We start from the raw sequence: 17,751 nt of genomic DNA, 5'->3' as shown, positions 1-17,751 counted from the left end.
AGGTTATATTGGCAAAGTTATCACTTGAAATTTATCAAACCATTATTAGCCTTGAAATTTATATTTGACTAAATTATGTTTTTTTGAAAAGAAGAAATCTATCTTCAAAATAGTATTATATGAAGCTGATTTGGTTTTTTTCAGCAATGTTATCTAACTCAGGACCAGACATAATACATACCGTAATACATACTACTAAATGTAATGAGATAATATTCTGAGACTCATTGATTCAAAAGGCTTATGGTCTCTTCCTTAGTGAGTGCACAAACTTTTTTTTCACTTGTGAGATATTTCAAGTGTTCCAGAAAAGCTCACAATATAATAAATAAACATCTCTAATTGCACCACCCAGGTTTGTTTAACCTTTACTTGCTCCTTCTGTCAGAGGTCGTGCTTAAACCCTGGACACTCAAAGAAGGAAGAGTCACGCACATGCCCTCCAGGAGCTGACAGTTTATGCATGCAACCAGGAAATCTGAGCACTGTGTGCTGTTTAACCAGGCTGCTTGTTTGCCTGCATTGGCTTAATTTTGTAAGCACCTACCCATCTACCATAATTGGAAAGGTTAGGTGAATGGACAACCTATGTTCAGAGGGCCAGGATGCAGGTGAGCAAAGCTGTGCCATAAATACTGGGTCTGAATGGGCGCGTGAGAAAGAACCAAAGCTATCAGATATCTGAGGTCAATGTCAGGCTTTAACATCAAAAGAAACTCTCTCTCTTTCTCTCTCTCGTCTTTCTTCGGGGTTCTAGTGTCTATGGTCAAGAAATTGGTTCATTATTCATAGGCTGTTGCTAAAGTCAGAGAAAGTTTTGCTTGAGGGAATCCTTAAAGAATGGGGCCTCTTACAAGCTCAGAATGAGCTGCTCTTTGTTTTTTCTCCTCCATTTGCACTGCAGCCACTGGGAATAGCAGGCTCAGCTCCAAACACCACCAGCAAACGGCACACATTCAGAATCTGGCTCCTAACCCGCTGTTGAAGAGGAATGCTTCACCCTATGGCACCTTCCCCACAAACCCACTAGAGAGTGATTTTCCTAGGAACCTCTCTTTGGTGAGAGAGGAAATATATGATTTTGCTCCCCTCCCCCCTTTCCCAAGAGAATAGCACCTTTAACTAGTGCAAATTGAGATCCTGTTGAGAGAAATATTCCCTCTCTGCATTTCCCCAAACCCTGTCCCCACAGTAAGGAAATATTAGAAGCTTGCAGTTGGGTGTATGCCATTACAAATTAGATCAACTGCTCTCGATAGGACTATGCCATGTCATTGTCTTTTAGAAAAAGCCTCAAGAATCATCTTCAGTTAGAGCGGTACAGCTGAAGAGGGGTGTGATGTTGAAAATTGGCGACTGAAACTGTGGAAGGAAAGCATGACAGTAATATTTGAGGAGGGGCGTCTGCTGGCAGCTGTGTGGGCAGAGCTGCAGCACCTTTGCTGGGATATATCCCTGGAGTTGTGCTGTTTGGAGGTGTTGATGTCATTTAGGAAATTAGGAGCTAAGGTGCAGAATTGCACTCTTGGATGTCATAATACCACAGACAGGAGAGAAGGAGGAAGGACATGTTCACATGTTAGGATTAATTTAGTAAGTCCTTTGGGAAACACTCGAAACATTTCTGTACGTGGCCAGTGAGGTGGGAAGTGAAGGAAAGGGAATGGGAAGTGGGAGACAGGAACGGTGGGGAGGAAAATCTCAGCTATGAGTTGATCTTTAAAAGCAAGGATGAATGTAGACCCAGTGTCTGTCACCTTCTGTATTATCTGTGTCACAGTAGACCCCACTGTTTTCCACTGTTTCCTGGTTTCCACTGTTTTCCACTCTTTCCATCTTCCCCTCCGCCGCCTCCTCATGTGCCTTCCTCAGAGGCAGGCAGGTTCTAGGAGGGAAGGTGACTCTGTTAGATGATTCTTCACAAGTTTGCCACAACATTTGACTGGTGTGTATTTTAGTCTGGGATGCCCTAAGTAGCTTGTAATTGTGAGGCACTGCCTGTGCATTTGGATTGAGGCCAATTTCCATTCTGCTGACTGTGAGAGGACCTGTGGCAAAGATTATAGCAGCAGAGCTGGAGACATGTATTGGGAGGGAGGTTAGGGTTGTATTTATTAAGGATCTGAGAAGTACTTTGTGCTTCTCTTCTCCCTGTTTTTCTTGTCTACAGTTAATTTCCTAAATCTGGTTAATATGCGGACAAAAGGGACTATGGAGTCCATGAATCTCATTCTTGATAAGGAAATTAGGCACCTGGACTTCATGTAATTACCAAAAGAGCATGCTCCTGAGTCACTCAAGGACATGTCCAAACAGGAACAGCTGGAGTGTCCTCAGAGCACAAACTTTGCTGTATGGAGGCACATATCTAGAGCAGCCCCTTTGAAGAGAGTCTGACGTCATCATCCTTCACTCCAAGAAAATGTTCACTTTTTAAGGCCAGGGATCTTGTCTTCTTCCCCTTTTCTATTTGTTTCCTGTAGCCGCTGTAACAGATGATCATATGTTTAGTAGATTGCCTCTCTCACAGTTCTGAAGGTCAGGAGTCCACAATGGGTCTTAATGGGCCAATATTAACTACAGGCAGGGCTATGTTCCGTTCTGGAGGCTCCGTGAAGAGTTGGTTTCTTTGTCTGTTTTAGAGATTGCCTGTTTTCTTTGGTTAGTGGCCCCTTCCTCCATCTTCAAATTCTGCAGCACAGCATCTTCAGATCCCTCTGACTCTCTTGCCTCCCTTTTCCACTTATGAAGGACCATTGGGTTGACATTGGGCCCAACCAGACAATCCAGGATAATCTTCCCATCTCAAGATCAGTTGGTCAGCAACCTTAACTCCATCTGCAACCTTAATTCCCCTTTGCCATGTACTGTAATATATTCACACGCTCCAGGGATTAGGACATGGAATCTTTGGAGGCTATCATTCTACCTGCCAAATCTTGTTCCCTCATTGCTGAGAACAGTGCCTGTCATGTATCAAGTGTTCAATAGATACTTATCGAATGAATGAATAAATTTAGCATAAGCTATATCTTCATTTCATCAACTTAAGCAATGTTTCATTTCAGAGAAGCAGCTGAGGGGTGGACAAAGCATGGATTTTGTAGTCAGAATACCTGTGTTCAAGGTCTAGTTCTATTATTTAAGAGCTATATGTGTGTGGGCAATTTACTCAATCATTCTGAGCCTATTTCCTCATCTGTAAAATGAGAACAACCCTATTGTCTACCTGCCTTCACAGGGCTATTGATTCATCACATGGGTTCAGCTATTATATTTGAGTCCCTATTGTGGCCTACGTAGGGGGTCAGGGAAGGGTTCTTGGAGGAGGTGGCAGTTGAGAACAGGGGTGAATGAAGTGAAGGAGTGAGCCTTGTGGATGTCTAGTGGAGGGGGGGACAGCTGGGGGAGAGTATGTGTGAAGGCCTTGGGGCTATGTGTGGCTGCTTGTGACAGGGAGCAGTGAGGAGGCCAGGAGCTGGAGACAGGTAAGAGGAGCCTAGTGCCCAAGTGCCTAGGGCCTTGGACCCATAGTACAGAGTTTGGATTTTATGCTTAGTGAGAAGGATTTTGAATGGAAAGTGACACAATTTGACTTATATTTGAAGAAAAAAGTTACTCTGCTTTATAGTTTACACAATATGATGTTAAGAGTTTGCTTTGGAAGACTCCAGTGGTAGAGGTAGGGTGGGAATTGAGGAGGGGGAGGGACATACCAGGAACCATGTGTTAGGGACGATCTTGAGGCTAGGAGATGAGAAAATGAAAGTACATTATAATACTGTGCCCTTTTCTTGTGTATGTATATGTTTGAAAATTTCCACAATAAAATGCTAAAAATAAATTTGATGGTCTATGTAAATAAATATCGTAAGCCAGCTGTTAAAAATATGATCTCTTGGGCTGCTGTGTGACCAGCATAGTGGTCACTGCAATATCTAAATGCTCTGATGGAAACTTCTGGACCAACAGTTGAGGAAAGATGTCCTGGGCTTGGGAAAGGAGGGAGGAGTGGCTGGGGAGTGCTGGCTCAGGCCCTGTCATGGGGGGGCGCTCTCAGACCCTGGGTCTCCCCTGTTTGGGAATGGTCCCAAGTGATGTTTGCCTAATGCCCCATTCTGCAGGGAGACTTATCTGGAAGATGGACATTTACTGGGAACAGGAGGGCTAAGGATAGGGGAGACTAAACCAACCTGAGCAGAGTAGAGAGAGGGAGAGAAATGGCCGACCTTTGTGGCATTTCCTCCAAATGTACAAAATGGCGGCTGTGGGATGGGGTGGGCCATGGTTCTGGACTTTAAGGAAATATCATTTGCTTGTCAACGGAGGAATTGGAGCGGAGGTTTCCTGCAGTTGGTATTCATGGGTAGGAAAAATGAATTTCTATAGCATTTTAGAACCTTGACTCATACATTATTCTAGGCTTCAAAATATGCCAGTTCATTACCTTATCTTTTAAAAAAACACTAAGCCCTATCCCGCAACACCTTTTTCATGAAAAAAAGTTTGGATTTTGCTGGATCATTTGCTCCTACAGAAAGTTTGCACAGCACCTTGTCCATAAGGAGTCAAATGCATGTCAAGTCACCTCTAAATCCCATCCCCTCCTGGGACTTAGCTTCACCCCTTTGATTCTTGAATGCTGAGGAAGCTCTTTGATGTTATTTGGCACATAAAAGGAAAAAGTAATAAGAAGGAGAAAGGATCCCTTCTCATTGCAAAAGTACTATATCCTGTTAAAATTTTAAAAATTTGAAAATTAAAAAAATTCAGAAATAATAAAACAAATTGTGGTCTGCCTTTAATGGGCAGTGTTCAGAAATAACCACTGTTAATAGTTTGGTATATTCTAGTCTCCCAGCCACTTTTCTACTCAATTTTACATACTATTGAGTTTTAAGATATCTCAATAGGGAGCCCTGGCTGGTGTGGCTCAGTGGATTGAATGCTGGCCTGTGTGCCAAAGGATCAGCAGTTTGATTCCCAGTCTAGGGCACATGTCTGGGTTGCAGGCTAGGTCCCCAGTGAGGGGTGTGGGCGGCACATGAGAGAGAACCACACATTGATGTTTCCCTCCCTTCCCCTCTCTAAAAATAAATAAATAAAATCTTTAAAAACAATTTTAAAAAAGATATCTGAGTAGGCATACGAAACAGCCCCTCTGCTTTTCTGTGGAGAGAGAGGGTCTGTGTAAGTCAGGGATGCACTTCTGAACAGCACAGAGAGAACATTCAGTAGGAGTTTTTCCATTCAACTTTGGCCAGCTGAGAATGTTGGGAATGTCAGGAATTTTCTCTACCACTTTCCTCTTTGTTTGAATCCAAATGGAACCTCAGGATATGTTTTAGCTTATGCCCTTGACTGTCCATGGCCCCAGCGTTCAGTGGGAGGGTGGAAATTTCTGATTGTGCGCTGGCACCTGAGACAGACCAGCACTGGCTCCCAGGCTGCTTTGAAGCACTAACCAGAGACAGAGCGTTCTCTGAAAAATTATAATACAGAACCAATCCCTGCAAGTTCCTGGACCCAATGCCAGAGACTTCAGGCCTGGATAATTCTCATCTGGGGAGGCCAAGTCCAGCTGGAACCTGTCCTTGTTTGGAAACTTCGTGTATTTTCCACCACTGCTCATTCTTGACATGCTGAGTTTTGCTGCTGTGGAATTTATGTTGCCACAAACCTGCATTTAAGGAATTTTGCCTGAAGCTGACTGGGTGGTCTGAAGGATTAGGAGATTTCTTGGAACAATACTTTCCACTGTGCGCTGAGCACTCATGCACACAATAGTGTGGGAGAGGAAGAAGGGAGGTTTGTGTTGCAGGTAAGTCACTCAAGAGTCAGGATCATGGCAAGGGAAGGAGGTTCCATCCAGACCCTGTCTTACCTTGGCCGTGAGTGTCGTCACAGAGCTGGAAGAACCTTAGCTATCACCACTGACCCCATCCTTACCACTGCCTTCATTTTACAAGATATGAAGAACAGTGTAGAGCCAGGCACAGGTTCCCAGGTTCTGCCTTGAGTCTAGATCTTCATACTATCCCTGTGGTTGGTTCTTAGCACATAGTTCCCTAGCTTAAAAAATAAATTAGCAATCCTGAGTTCAAACCAAAATAGTTTTTACTGTAGACATTTGTCAGTCTTCAAGGGTCTCTTTCAGAGTCTACTAACAATACTTTGTAAGCCTGAAGGGGTGTATTATTATCTGTAGTATTTCTCAAACTTACTTGGCTAAGAAAGCTTTTTTTCCAAAAAGCACCTCAAGAGCACAGAGTTCTATAGGAGACCTTTGGAAAGTACCAAACTAGGCCACCTTGCCTCATGTGCCATTTCATATTTCTCAAAAACTTGAGTTTAATTGCTGCCCAATAGTCCATTATATGGCTAAGCCAAATTTATGGTTTTTTAAAAATATTTTATTTATTTATTTTTAGAGAGAGGGGAAGGGAAGGAGAGAAACATCAGTGTGTGGTTGTCCTTCACATGTCCCCCACTGGGGACCTGGCCTGCGACCTAGGCATGTACCCTGACTGGGAATCGAACTGGTGACCCTTTGGTTTGCAGGCTGGCACTCAATTCACTGACCAACACCGACCAGGGCCAAATTTGTGTTTTCAGTCCCTGATGGTTAGACATTGAGGCTGGTTTCAACTTTACAGCATTACTGATCATTTTAGAGTGAATTATGGTTACTTTGTGATCATCTCTGATTATTCCCTTCAGAAGTGGAATTGTTGAATCAAAGCATATGAACATTTTCAATACTTTCAAATGCATTGTCCAGTTGCTTCTACCAGTTGCTGGAAGTGGGGACAGAGTTATTAACACCCATCTGTCAAAGCTGAGGAGACTAAGAAGCTCAAAGGCAGTTCCCTTCTCTTTTATCCTGTAGATAGTCAGTAATGAAAAAAACAAGTATTCACACATACTTGGACATACAGAAAAGGACATAAACAGCCATTTCTTTTGAGGGGACAAATTGACTTTTCACACTTCCTGTGCTTCTAAAAAATTAAATGTTATGTGAGAGTTATCTGAACACTTTTATTTGGTATTACAGATGTTCTGTTGGGTAGTTAGGGAAGAAAGGATTTTGACTGGCATCTGTTCTTGCTAATTTTCAAATAACCTTTCAAGGTGAGATTTAAAAACATTGTGTCAACTTCCCGTGATGGTGAACTTTGCTTCTCTAAGAAATCTTTTATTGGAGTGCTTTGTCAGTCTTCTGACCTCATGGAAATTGAATTATGTCATGTTGAGTATTGAGGCTGATTGTGGTGCTTTTGTTTTATATTTGTGGGGAAAGGAATGCACATTATAGGCTGGAAGTGATTTATCCTTTTGTCCTCCACAAATATTATCCTTTGGTCAGTGCATTATTGGGTTTTAGCACTGAGATGTGGACTTTTAACTCATTAAAACTCCCAAGTCCATGTCAATAAAGTCATTTAAGTGGCTTCCCCAACAGATTTATTTCAAAATGATTCCATTTGGAGGAAGGAAAGAACAAGTAATGCATTATATACAAAGATCTATTCAATAATTCATTAGACCTGCACATCAGTGACCATTTTAGATTCAGTTTATGGTGTTATAGCTGAAAATGAATTCTGTCGTAGAGGAAGGATATCCACAGTTTGTTCCTCTATGTGCTTGAGTCCATAAGTACCTTGATTTTTGAGATATACATTTTGTACTGACTCTACTATTTGGTGTGTTTAAAATGGACCATTCTTACTTGAGGCTATTTTTTAAAAATGGACATTTTATGTGATTGGGCTAAAAGGATACTTTATATGCATTTCCTGCCATTAGCAAAGCAGGAATCTTTCAAAAATACATTACTTTTTTCTGTGTTTGGGCAGAAATTTTTATTTTGTTTTCTACATGTGGAGTGAATTGCCAAAGGGTGGATTAAAATAGTTTTATTGAGTCTCTGGCCATATCACCCTGAACACGCCTGCCTGATCTTGTCTAATAAAATAGTTTCATTGAGCTCTGGCTAGTGTGGTTCAGTTTATTGACGTATACCAAAAGGTTGTGGGTGTGATTCCTGGTCAGGGCACATATGTAGGTAGGTTGCAGGTTCAATCCATGGTCCAGGAAGCTACGAGAAGCAAAACCAGTTGATGTTTCTGTCTCACATTGATATTTCCCTCTCTCTTTCTTCCCCTTCCTCTGTTGAAAAGCAATGAAAAAAAGGGCCTCGGGTGAGGATAAAAAAATGAAATGAAGTAATATAGTTTTATTGATGCCTAATATTATGACAACCACAGTGTTGGGCAGTCAGTGACTGTGGAAAGGCACACATGGTAGAAGGCTTGCTGTCCTCTGGTAAACCCTGGCAAGTGGCCCCGGCCCTTCGGCTGGGAGCTCCTGAATTCATCCTGACCTCCATTCAGCCTGAAAACCACAGAGGTACCAAGGCAATTTCTTTTTAAGGTGGCGACTTGCATGAGGGCATGGAGTTGGGCAAGAGTCGCCTGCTTCCTTCTACTGTGTGAGAGCCACACTCGCATTATTCAGGGGATTAAAAGGGAGACCTTGGGAACGGATATGCATCAGATTTCCAAATAGGATCCTTTCAGTTTGGCAAGTATGTAGTCTGTGATGAGTTTTGGGTGGGAAATAAAAGTGAGTAAGTTTTGGTTTTGTTGTTTGCTGGAAAAGCTTCAAGATTCATCCTTCCTTCTCTCTCTGTCCCCTCCCCTACTCCCCAAGAAAAATGGCTGCTTTTTTTAAACTTAAAAACCATTTTATTTAAAAGTAATTGTAAAAATTTGTACTATTCAGACTCTTATAAGGAAAATGTACAAATCACTAGAAATCCCACTGTTAACATTTTGAGAGAGATTGTTATACGTATGCACACAAATACACATTTTACACATAGTCATACTATGCTACATAGGCTACTTTGAGTCTATTTTTTTTTCATGTCTAGGATACCTTTTCCTATAAATAAAAATCCTCATCATCATTTTAACAGTTGTGGAATACTCCCTTACATATATATACCATTCATGAATTCTCTATGATTAACCTTTAGGCTCATTTTAAATATTTGCTCCCATGTGCAACAGAGATAGTGTCTTTGTGTTTGTGAAGATCACTCCAGTACATGTTCTCATTAGTGGGATTGCTGGCTCCAATGGTATACAAACAGTAAACTTTTGGTATATATTACTGACATTGGCTTTGGAAGAAGGTCTTTCTTTTTTTAGAGTAAAAATTATATATATTTCAGGTATATAACATGATGATTTGCTGTACGTGTACATAATGAAATGATTACTACAGTCAATGTAATTAATATATCTTACCTTTTCCAATGGTAAAAGCACCTAAAATCTATTTTCTTGGCAACTTTCCAGATTTAACAATTATTAACCATGGTCGTCATGCTGTACATTTCATTTCTAGAACTTACTCATCTCACATAACTGCAACTTTGTCCCTTTTGATGATCATCTATCCTCCCAGCCCCCTAAGCTCCTCATAACCACTATTCTACTCTCTACTTCCATCTATATATTTGACATTTTAGATTCCATATGTAAGTGAAAACATGAAGTTTTCTTCTTTCTGTATCTGGTTTATTTCACTTAGCATGATGTCCTCCATGTTCATCCATGTTGTTGCAAATGGCAGGCACTCCTTTTATAAGGATGGATAATATTCCATTGTGTGTGTGTGTATGTATGGTCAGTCCAGAAGGTATCCAGCCACGTAATATGAAAAATAGAGACATTTATTAAAGAAGACACAGGATACAGGAAACATCATACATAGGACAATGATACCTCAGTCCCCTTCAAAGTAGGTACCTTGAGACCTCACACAGTTCTCCCAATTGCCATCAACTGCCCCATTGTATTTTCCTGAATCTCATCGACAGTCTAAAATCTCTTCCCTTTCAAAGGTGACTTTAGTTTTGGGAAAAGGCAGAAGTTGCAGGGCACCGAATCTGGGCTGTAGTGGGGACTGAGTCACCTGGGTGATTTGATGTTTCACCAAAAAACTCTGCATGAGATGTGATGCATGAGCGGGCGTGTTGTGATAAAGCTGCCAATCACCACTTGCCCATAAGTGCTGCCTTCTGAATTATCCAAATAGTTTCTGCAGAGGAATGTTCAAGCTTAACACAAAATTTGACTCAGATTCGTTGCTTTACTCACTCAGTCATTTTGAATGTGACGGTCACACAGTACACATGCTCCCTTAACAGCGTCTACCGCCCCCACTGACTAGTATAGTGAAGTCATCATTGTTCACATATGTGCATTCCACTCCACTCTCCTTGGCTGCCAGGTTACACTAATGTTGTGCAAACCATTCTTGTTATATTAATAATGGCTAGACATTTTCCAGACAAATCTTGTGCGTTTGTGTACCACATATTTAAAAATTCATTCATTTATCGATGGACACTTTGGTTCTTTCCATCTCTTGTCCCTTGTGAATAATACAGCAATGAACATGGGAGTGGGAAACAGATATCTCTTTGAGGTACTGATTTCATTTCTCTTGAGTACAAAGGAAAATTGCTGGATCATATGGTTGTTCTATTTGTAGTGTTTTTTTTTAAGAACCTCCATACTGTTTTCTATAATGGCTGTACCAATTTGCATTTCCACCAACAGTATACAAGAGTTCCCTTTTGTCCACATCCTCACTAACACTTGTTACATATTTTTTAAGTAACAGCCATCCCAGTAGACGTGAGGTGATTACTCGTTGTGGTTTTGATTTGCATTTTCCTGATGATCAAGGATGTTGAGCAGCTTTTTATAAGAAGGTCTTAAAATACTTTCCCTTGTAGCTGATGAGAGTGTCTCCCTTCCCAAACCCACACTGACTGGATAGGGTACATTTTTTGAATATTTAACATATTAATAAATGCTTCATTATTGCTTTTATTTTAGTTTAATTTTATTATAATTGCACATGTTTAAAAATATTCCTTGACAATTTATATCTCTTCCTCTATGATTTATCTATATGTATATCCTTTGTCCATTTTTCTGTTGAGCTGAATTATCTTTTTCTTACTGACTTTCCAAACCCCTCCATGATATATCCTTCAAATATATTCAAAGATATTCAAATATATTCAAAGATACAGTCTTCAAAATATATGTAAAATCTGTATGTACCCTCAGAATAATTGTCCTGTTTAGGGATAAATTATTCGAGTTACCAGTGAGACTTGCCTTGTCCACATTCTGGAGTGAAGCTCATCACTGTCACAGTTGGTCACGCCTCGCAGGGACTCAGCCCTCCAGACCCCAGCACAGTTGCCCAGGCGCCCTTGCTGCAGTGTTCCTCATTAGTGGCTCAGTGAGGGAGGGTCTTGTGATCCATGCCAGCCTCCTCTCTTCCTCCCCTTGGCAAACGTCTTTTTCTTATTCCTGTCTAATAAGATTGCCCTGGGTCAACCACATTAAATAAGTGATGAGCTGTAGAAAAAAGACAATTCATAGGATATTAACATTTGAAATAAAATTTATTTTCGGCCTTTGGCCAAGAGTGAATTTCATGGTCTATAAACTATAACATATGTGTAGTCAAGGAGAAAAATGTATATCTACTATGAGCCCTGGGAAAACTCTCAGGGAATTCAGGGATCTTATAGAGATGATGTAGGATAAAGTGTTTTATTTAATTTGGGATTGCATAAAATGTGTTCAGTTTGGCCTAAAACTATTCATTGTTCCTAAACAGTTTCATTCGTTGGCTCCCATGTACTACCGTGGATCCGCTGCAGCTGTCATTGTGTATGATATTACCAAACAGGTAAGAATGTTCCCTTTAGAATTTAGATGCCATTCATGGTGATTCTGTCTTAGACCAAAACAGAGATTTCACTGCTTGAATCTTGACAGTAGCCTGGAATGAGGATTCATAATGTGGTGGCTGGGGATAACGATCAATTTATATTGAGTTTATTGCATCTACATGTAAGGAAGCATTTCAGATTTATCTGCTAAATTAAATAAAAAAAAACAATGCACATTCATTTTAAAATTGATGTTTATAGAGGCAAGGTCATGCCTCCTAATACTGTTCTCCAGAAGGTCAGCTTGGTAGGAAAAGGAAAATTATTTCTAAGTTCTGCATGCTTTATAATTATAAAATGCTTATCTTCTATTAGTGTTTCACTCACATTTCATAAAATGCCAAGGAAAGTGTTTATGTATGTATAGTGTATTTGTGTACATATAATCTAAATATATTTTGAGTGATCACATTGAGCATCTAGGATACCAACGAATGACTGCAGTGGTTTGCTGATATTTTTCCCACTCGTGAAGTGCTGACTCAGTTCACAGGACTGCTAGTTTAATGATTCATCACAGTTACCATCCATGAGTTCTTGACCACTTTCGCCTACATGTGGTTTCTATTGTACCTTGGCTTGTTTCCTGGAGAAAGATTGAGAGTAAAGGACAGAAAGGAAAACAGACTCTAGAGTGTGTGTGTGTGTGTGTGTGTGTGTTCTCCTTTTCCTTTCCTTAGGTAAGCATGAACATTGTCTTAGTCTCAAGACTTACAGTCCTTTTTCATGTTAAGTCAAGGCTATTTTTTAAAAAATTATTTTTCTTTTATTTTAAAGGAACTATTATTAATTATTAAATTAAATTTATTGGGGCAACATTGCTAATAAAATTATATAGGTTTCAAGTGCACAGTTCTGTGGTACATCATCTGTATATTGCACTGTGTGTTTACCACTCAAAGTGAAATCTCCTGTCAGCATTTATTTTGGCCTCCTTTTCCCTTTCCTGCCCTCTCCCCTCCCTTCCCTCTGGTAACCACCATACTGTTGTCCACGTCTATGAGGGTTTGGTTGTTGTTGTTTTGTTTGCTTTCAGTTTTACTTTTTGTTTGGATTTTTTTACAGAAATTTATTTTTATTAAATTTATTGGGTGACATTGGTTTTGAGTGTACGTTTCTGTGGTGCATGATCTGTGTAAGGCTATACTTTTAATGTTATTTATAGGAGAAAATTACCAATATGATTTTCTTAACTTTATCAGGTTTCAGTTTTAGAGAAGGGAACATTTTGTAGACTAAGTATAATTTAGCTAATATTAAAATTTGTGCCAAATAAGGGAAGTATGTTAACCTACGTATGCGCCTCCTGAAAATGTTTTTCTCCATTACATTGTATTGTATGTGTATTTTTGTTTGGTTGAAATATATAGGGTTATGTATGAAATACACAGGGTTATATGCATAGTGTTTCCAATGCTTGATTTATACTTTGGGTTTAGGACTCATTCCATACCTTGAAGAAATGGGTGAAAGAACTGAAAGAACATGGCCCAGAAAACATTGTAATGGCTATCGCTGGAAACAAATGCGATCTCTCAGATATTAGGTAAGATTAACTTACAATTTTTGTGTGTGGTTAATATCCTTTATCCCTCAATGTCTACGTGTAAAAAGTTGTCATGCCCCTATTGTTCTCAGTGTAATAATTTAATTAATAGTCATTCACTTGTGGTGGTCAAGGTGTTATTTATTCAACCAGAATAGAATTAAGGGAAAATAGTAGGAAAACACAAATTTGATGGACCACACAGTGATGAATATTAAAATCAAGTTTCATATAAACAGCACAGTTACATCTCTTACTCTAAATGTCTTTGGGCTACATGGTTTTATTATTTTTATTGTTACCTTTTCTGTGGTTATTGTCATTATAACTACATCACCATTTTAGTAACACTTTCATATGGTAAGGAGAGTTAGCTTCTTAACATTTTCCATACATCCCTGTTTGTTTTATTTCTAGACTTAACTTAGGGCTGTAGCCAAGTCTATATAATCTCATTGTCTTATTCTAAGATCTGAATATAATTCATCATATGTAAACACTTTGGCTTGTTCCAGAAACACTTCATTGTTGAATTCCTTTACCTGGAGAGAGATTTGTAGAGATGCAGTCCACATGGGCCAGAGGTTTGATGATAACTATATCTAGTCTCATAAGCTACCTATTATGAAACTCAATAAAAATGTTATACAAGAAAATAGAGAATTTGTGTTGTCGCCATTCCCCTGGTTAATTTAATTCTCAGCAATTCCAGTAGTTGATTTTCATAAAGACAATGACATCATGCTTCAGATTATTCTAATCCAAATATGATTAAACCAAAGTTAAATAACAATGAAAATAGATCTTACAAAAGCTCTTAACATGGCCTTTGACAAATTGCTCTGTTTTTATTATTATTTTTTTTTCCAAAAGCTTCATATGACATTGTATCCTGTTGGTTTATAATAACAGCTATCAACACCACTGAATCATTTGTTTTTGTGGGGGCTGGACAGATCTTTAAACTTCCCAGACTTAGTTCAGATCCCTACTTTCTTTACTGTAATCCTAAAACAGTTTACTCTCCTAGTATTCCCAGCAATATTGCTGGTGTGGGTGGGTAGAGATAGCCTTTGCTGAGAGAAGGTGCTATCATCCGACACCACTGAATTGTGGTGAAAGGTGTGACTTTCCATGGACTAAATGTGAGAGAGCTGATGGACTAGAATCTAAACAAAATTATTTAAGAAAATTATTTAAACTTGAATAGAATTATTAGGTCTCTTAGTTACATGGAACTGAAATCCATTTGAAATTAATTTCAAGAAACAAAAAGGAATTTATTGGAAAGTACTGGTATCCGCATGGTAAAAAATAGGCTGCCTTTGGCTCTCGTGTGTCACATGTTCCAACTTTAGTCTCTGGCACTCTCTGTTTCTGGTCTCAGTTGCCATGGAAGGATTTCCCATATCATGAGAAGGCATGTGTGGCCATGGGAGGGGAGTTGGGTAGTGCAGAATCATTTTTCCCACCATAACCTTGAGAATGGGAGGGTGGCTAGTTTGGAATATGGTCAATTCCTAGTAAAGTATAGGCTGGACAGACAAAACATGTCTGTGACATGGCACCATGGCTACTGGTACCTAAAGACATTCTTTCTCACAGTGAAATTCACCTTTTATGCACTGGTATAGGGTTCTCCTCCGTAGGCATTCTTCTTTGTGCTAGCCAATTCCTATATATCCAGTTTTAATAATGCACAATTCATCCATCTCACCTCCAACCATAAATTCACTCACAGCCCCTCGATCCCCAATGGTAAACAATTCAAGACCACGTCCAGCTACTGCACCTGGTAGTGACATCATGGGGCCACTCCCACACCACACAAGTTCTGATTCTCTGGGTGATCCCCTTTCTCCTCTAGTTTGGCCTCAGTGAGGTCTCAGTGTGACTTCTCAGGATCCTGCAGTTGTAGTTTAAGGTGTGGAATGCATATATTTTGTTATACTCAAAAGTTATTTTAGATGCTCCCTGTTATTGGATCATGTAGGAAGAAATGATTCCCTTTGCAATCCTCCTTCAAACCTCTAATTAAGTCAATAAGGTACTAGTAAATTTAAAAACTTTTAACATTTATTATTATATAAATTAAAATTTTGATATATTGTATTGAGATATTTTATAAACCATAAAATCCATCCGTTTTAAGTATATGGGTCAATAAATAAGAAAAAGAAGATCAAAATGATGAACATTAAAATGGCAATAAATTCACAGTTATTAATAATTGAAGCCAAATAACAAACTAATCAAACAAGCAGAACAGGAACAAAATCATAGATATGGAGAATAGCATAACATAGATATGTTATAAATATTAACATATTTATAAAGGTGTACAGTCATCATCACATCTAATGTTAGAGTATTTCCATCTCCTACAAAGAAATATCATGCCCATTTACGGTTACTCCCAATTTCATATCATTTTCTCTTGTGCTTGAATTAGTCTCATGCTGTTTTGTACAGTGACATGCTGTACAGCATTATACCTAGGAGCAGTAGACTACGGCAGGAGCCTAGCTGTGGAGTAGGCTTTGCCATCGAAGTTTGTGCAGTGCACTCTGTACTGTTCACACAGTGATGGAATCACCTAATGACACGTTTCTCAGAACTTACCCCTGTTGTTCAGCAGTACATGACTGTAGTTGTCTGCAGAAGGCCCTTGACCTTAGACCTGCTTTTTCTGTCTCTCTGTCTCTGTCTCTCTCTTTTAAAGGGAGAACAGCAAGTAAAAAAAAATTGTTAAAAACGTATTAGTCTTGGGCTCACATGGAACATTCTCTAGGGTAGACCAAATATTAAGCCATACAGGAAGCCTCAATAAGTTTAAAATAATTAAAATCATACAAAGCATGTTTTCACATTACAGTGGAATTACATTAGAAACCATCAACAAACGTGTGAGATTGGGGAAAAACTGGATCATTCACAAAATGCTGGTGTGAATGTAAAATGGTGCAGCCGCTTTGGAAAACAGCAACTTAAAAGACAAAAGTAAATATGCAGTTACCACGTGGCCTTGTAATTGCACCGTTGGACATTTATCCCGCAGAAATGAAAACTTAGGTTTACACAAAACTTGCCCATGAATATTTATAGAAGGTTTGTTTGTAATTGCCCCAAACTAGAATCAGCTGAGATGTCCTTCAAAAGGCTAAACAAACTCTGGTGTATCCACGCGATGGAATATTACTCAGCGAGAAAGAAAAACAAACTACTAGTGCATGCAACTTGGGTGAATGTCCAGGGGAATTATGCTGAGTGAATAAAGCCAACCCCACAGGTTTCATAGTGTATGATTCCATTTATATTACCACTTTGAACTGAAAACATTTTAGAAATAGAGGATAAACTAGTGGTTGCCAGAGGCAGTGGTTAGGGGTGATGTGGGCAGGGGGGAGGGAGGAAAGTGGGCATGGATGTAAAAGGGCAACATGAGAGATCCTTGCTGTATTGGAACTGGTCAGTGTCCTCTCTGTGGCAGTGGACATGTGAACCTACACAGGTGAACTTCATGCACACACACACACAAACACACACAAAAAAACCCACAGAGAGTACCAGTAAAATTGGGGAAATCTAAGTAATATAGAGTAAATCAAGGCAATTTCCTGTTTGTGACATTATACTATAGGCTTTTAAAAAATATATTTTATTGATTATCCTATTACAGTTGTCCCAATTTTACCCCTTTTGCCCCCCTCCACCCGATAACCTCATTCCCTCCAGGAATCTCCCCTTAGTTCATGTCCATGGGCCATGTATATAAGGTCTTTGGCTTCTCCATTTCCTATACTGTTCTTAACATCCCCCTGTCTATTTTGTACCTATCAATTTGTGCTTCTTAATCCCTGTACCTTTTCCCCCATTACCTCTCTTCTCCCTCCCAACTGATAACCCTCCAAATGATGTCCATATCTATGATTCTCTTCCTGTTCTGCTTGTTTGATTAGTTTGTTATTTGGGTTCAATTATTAATAACTGTGAATTTATTGCCATTTTAATGTTCATTGTTTTGATCTTCTTTTTCTTATATAATTCCCTTTAACATCTCATATACTAATGGCTTGGTGATGATGAACTCCTTTAGTTTTACCCTGTCTGGGAAGCACTTTATCTGCCCTTACATTCTAAATGATAGCTTTGCTGGATAGAATAATTTAGGTTGTAGGTCCTTGCTTTTCACCACTTTGTATACTTCTTTCCAGCTTTCTTTCCTGCAAAGTTTCCTTTGAGAAAGCAGCTAATATTCTTATGGGAACTCCTTTGTAGTTTACTCTCTGCTTTTCTCTTGCTGCTTTTAAGATTCTCTCTTTATCTTTAGCCTTTGGCATTTTAATTATGATGTATCTTGGCATGGTCT

General features: G+C 39.3%; 1 protein-coding gene across 2 annotated transcripts in view; it reads left to right on the top strand.

Moving 5' to 3' along the window:
- The window catches only part of RAB31 (RAB31, member RAS oncogene family), a 156,908-nt gene that overhangs the window by 95,936 nt on the left and 43,221 nt on the right, over positions 1-17,751 (top strand). For both annotated transcript variants that reach the window (XM_024580430.4, XM_045187847.3), the window contains 2 exons: positions 11,722-11,793; positions 13,276-13,382. In XM_024580430.4, the coding sequence (XP_024436198.1) occupies positions 11,722-11,793; positions 13,276-13,382 (179 nt within the window). The remainder of the gene's footprint in view (positions 1-11,721; positions 11,794-13,275; positions 13,383-17,751) is intronic.

Source organism: Desmodus rotundus, chromosome 10, assembly GCF_022682495.2.
Source record: "Desmodus rotundus isolate HL8 chromosome 10, HLdesRot8A.1, whole genome shotgun sequence".
Classification (NCBI taxonomy): Eukaryota; Metazoa; Chordata; class Mammalia; order Chiroptera; family Phyllostomidae; genus Desmodus; species Desmodus rotundus.
The sequence above is the reverse complement of the archived record's forward strand: the minus strand, read 5'-3'. Positions and strand labels throughout refer to the sequence as shown.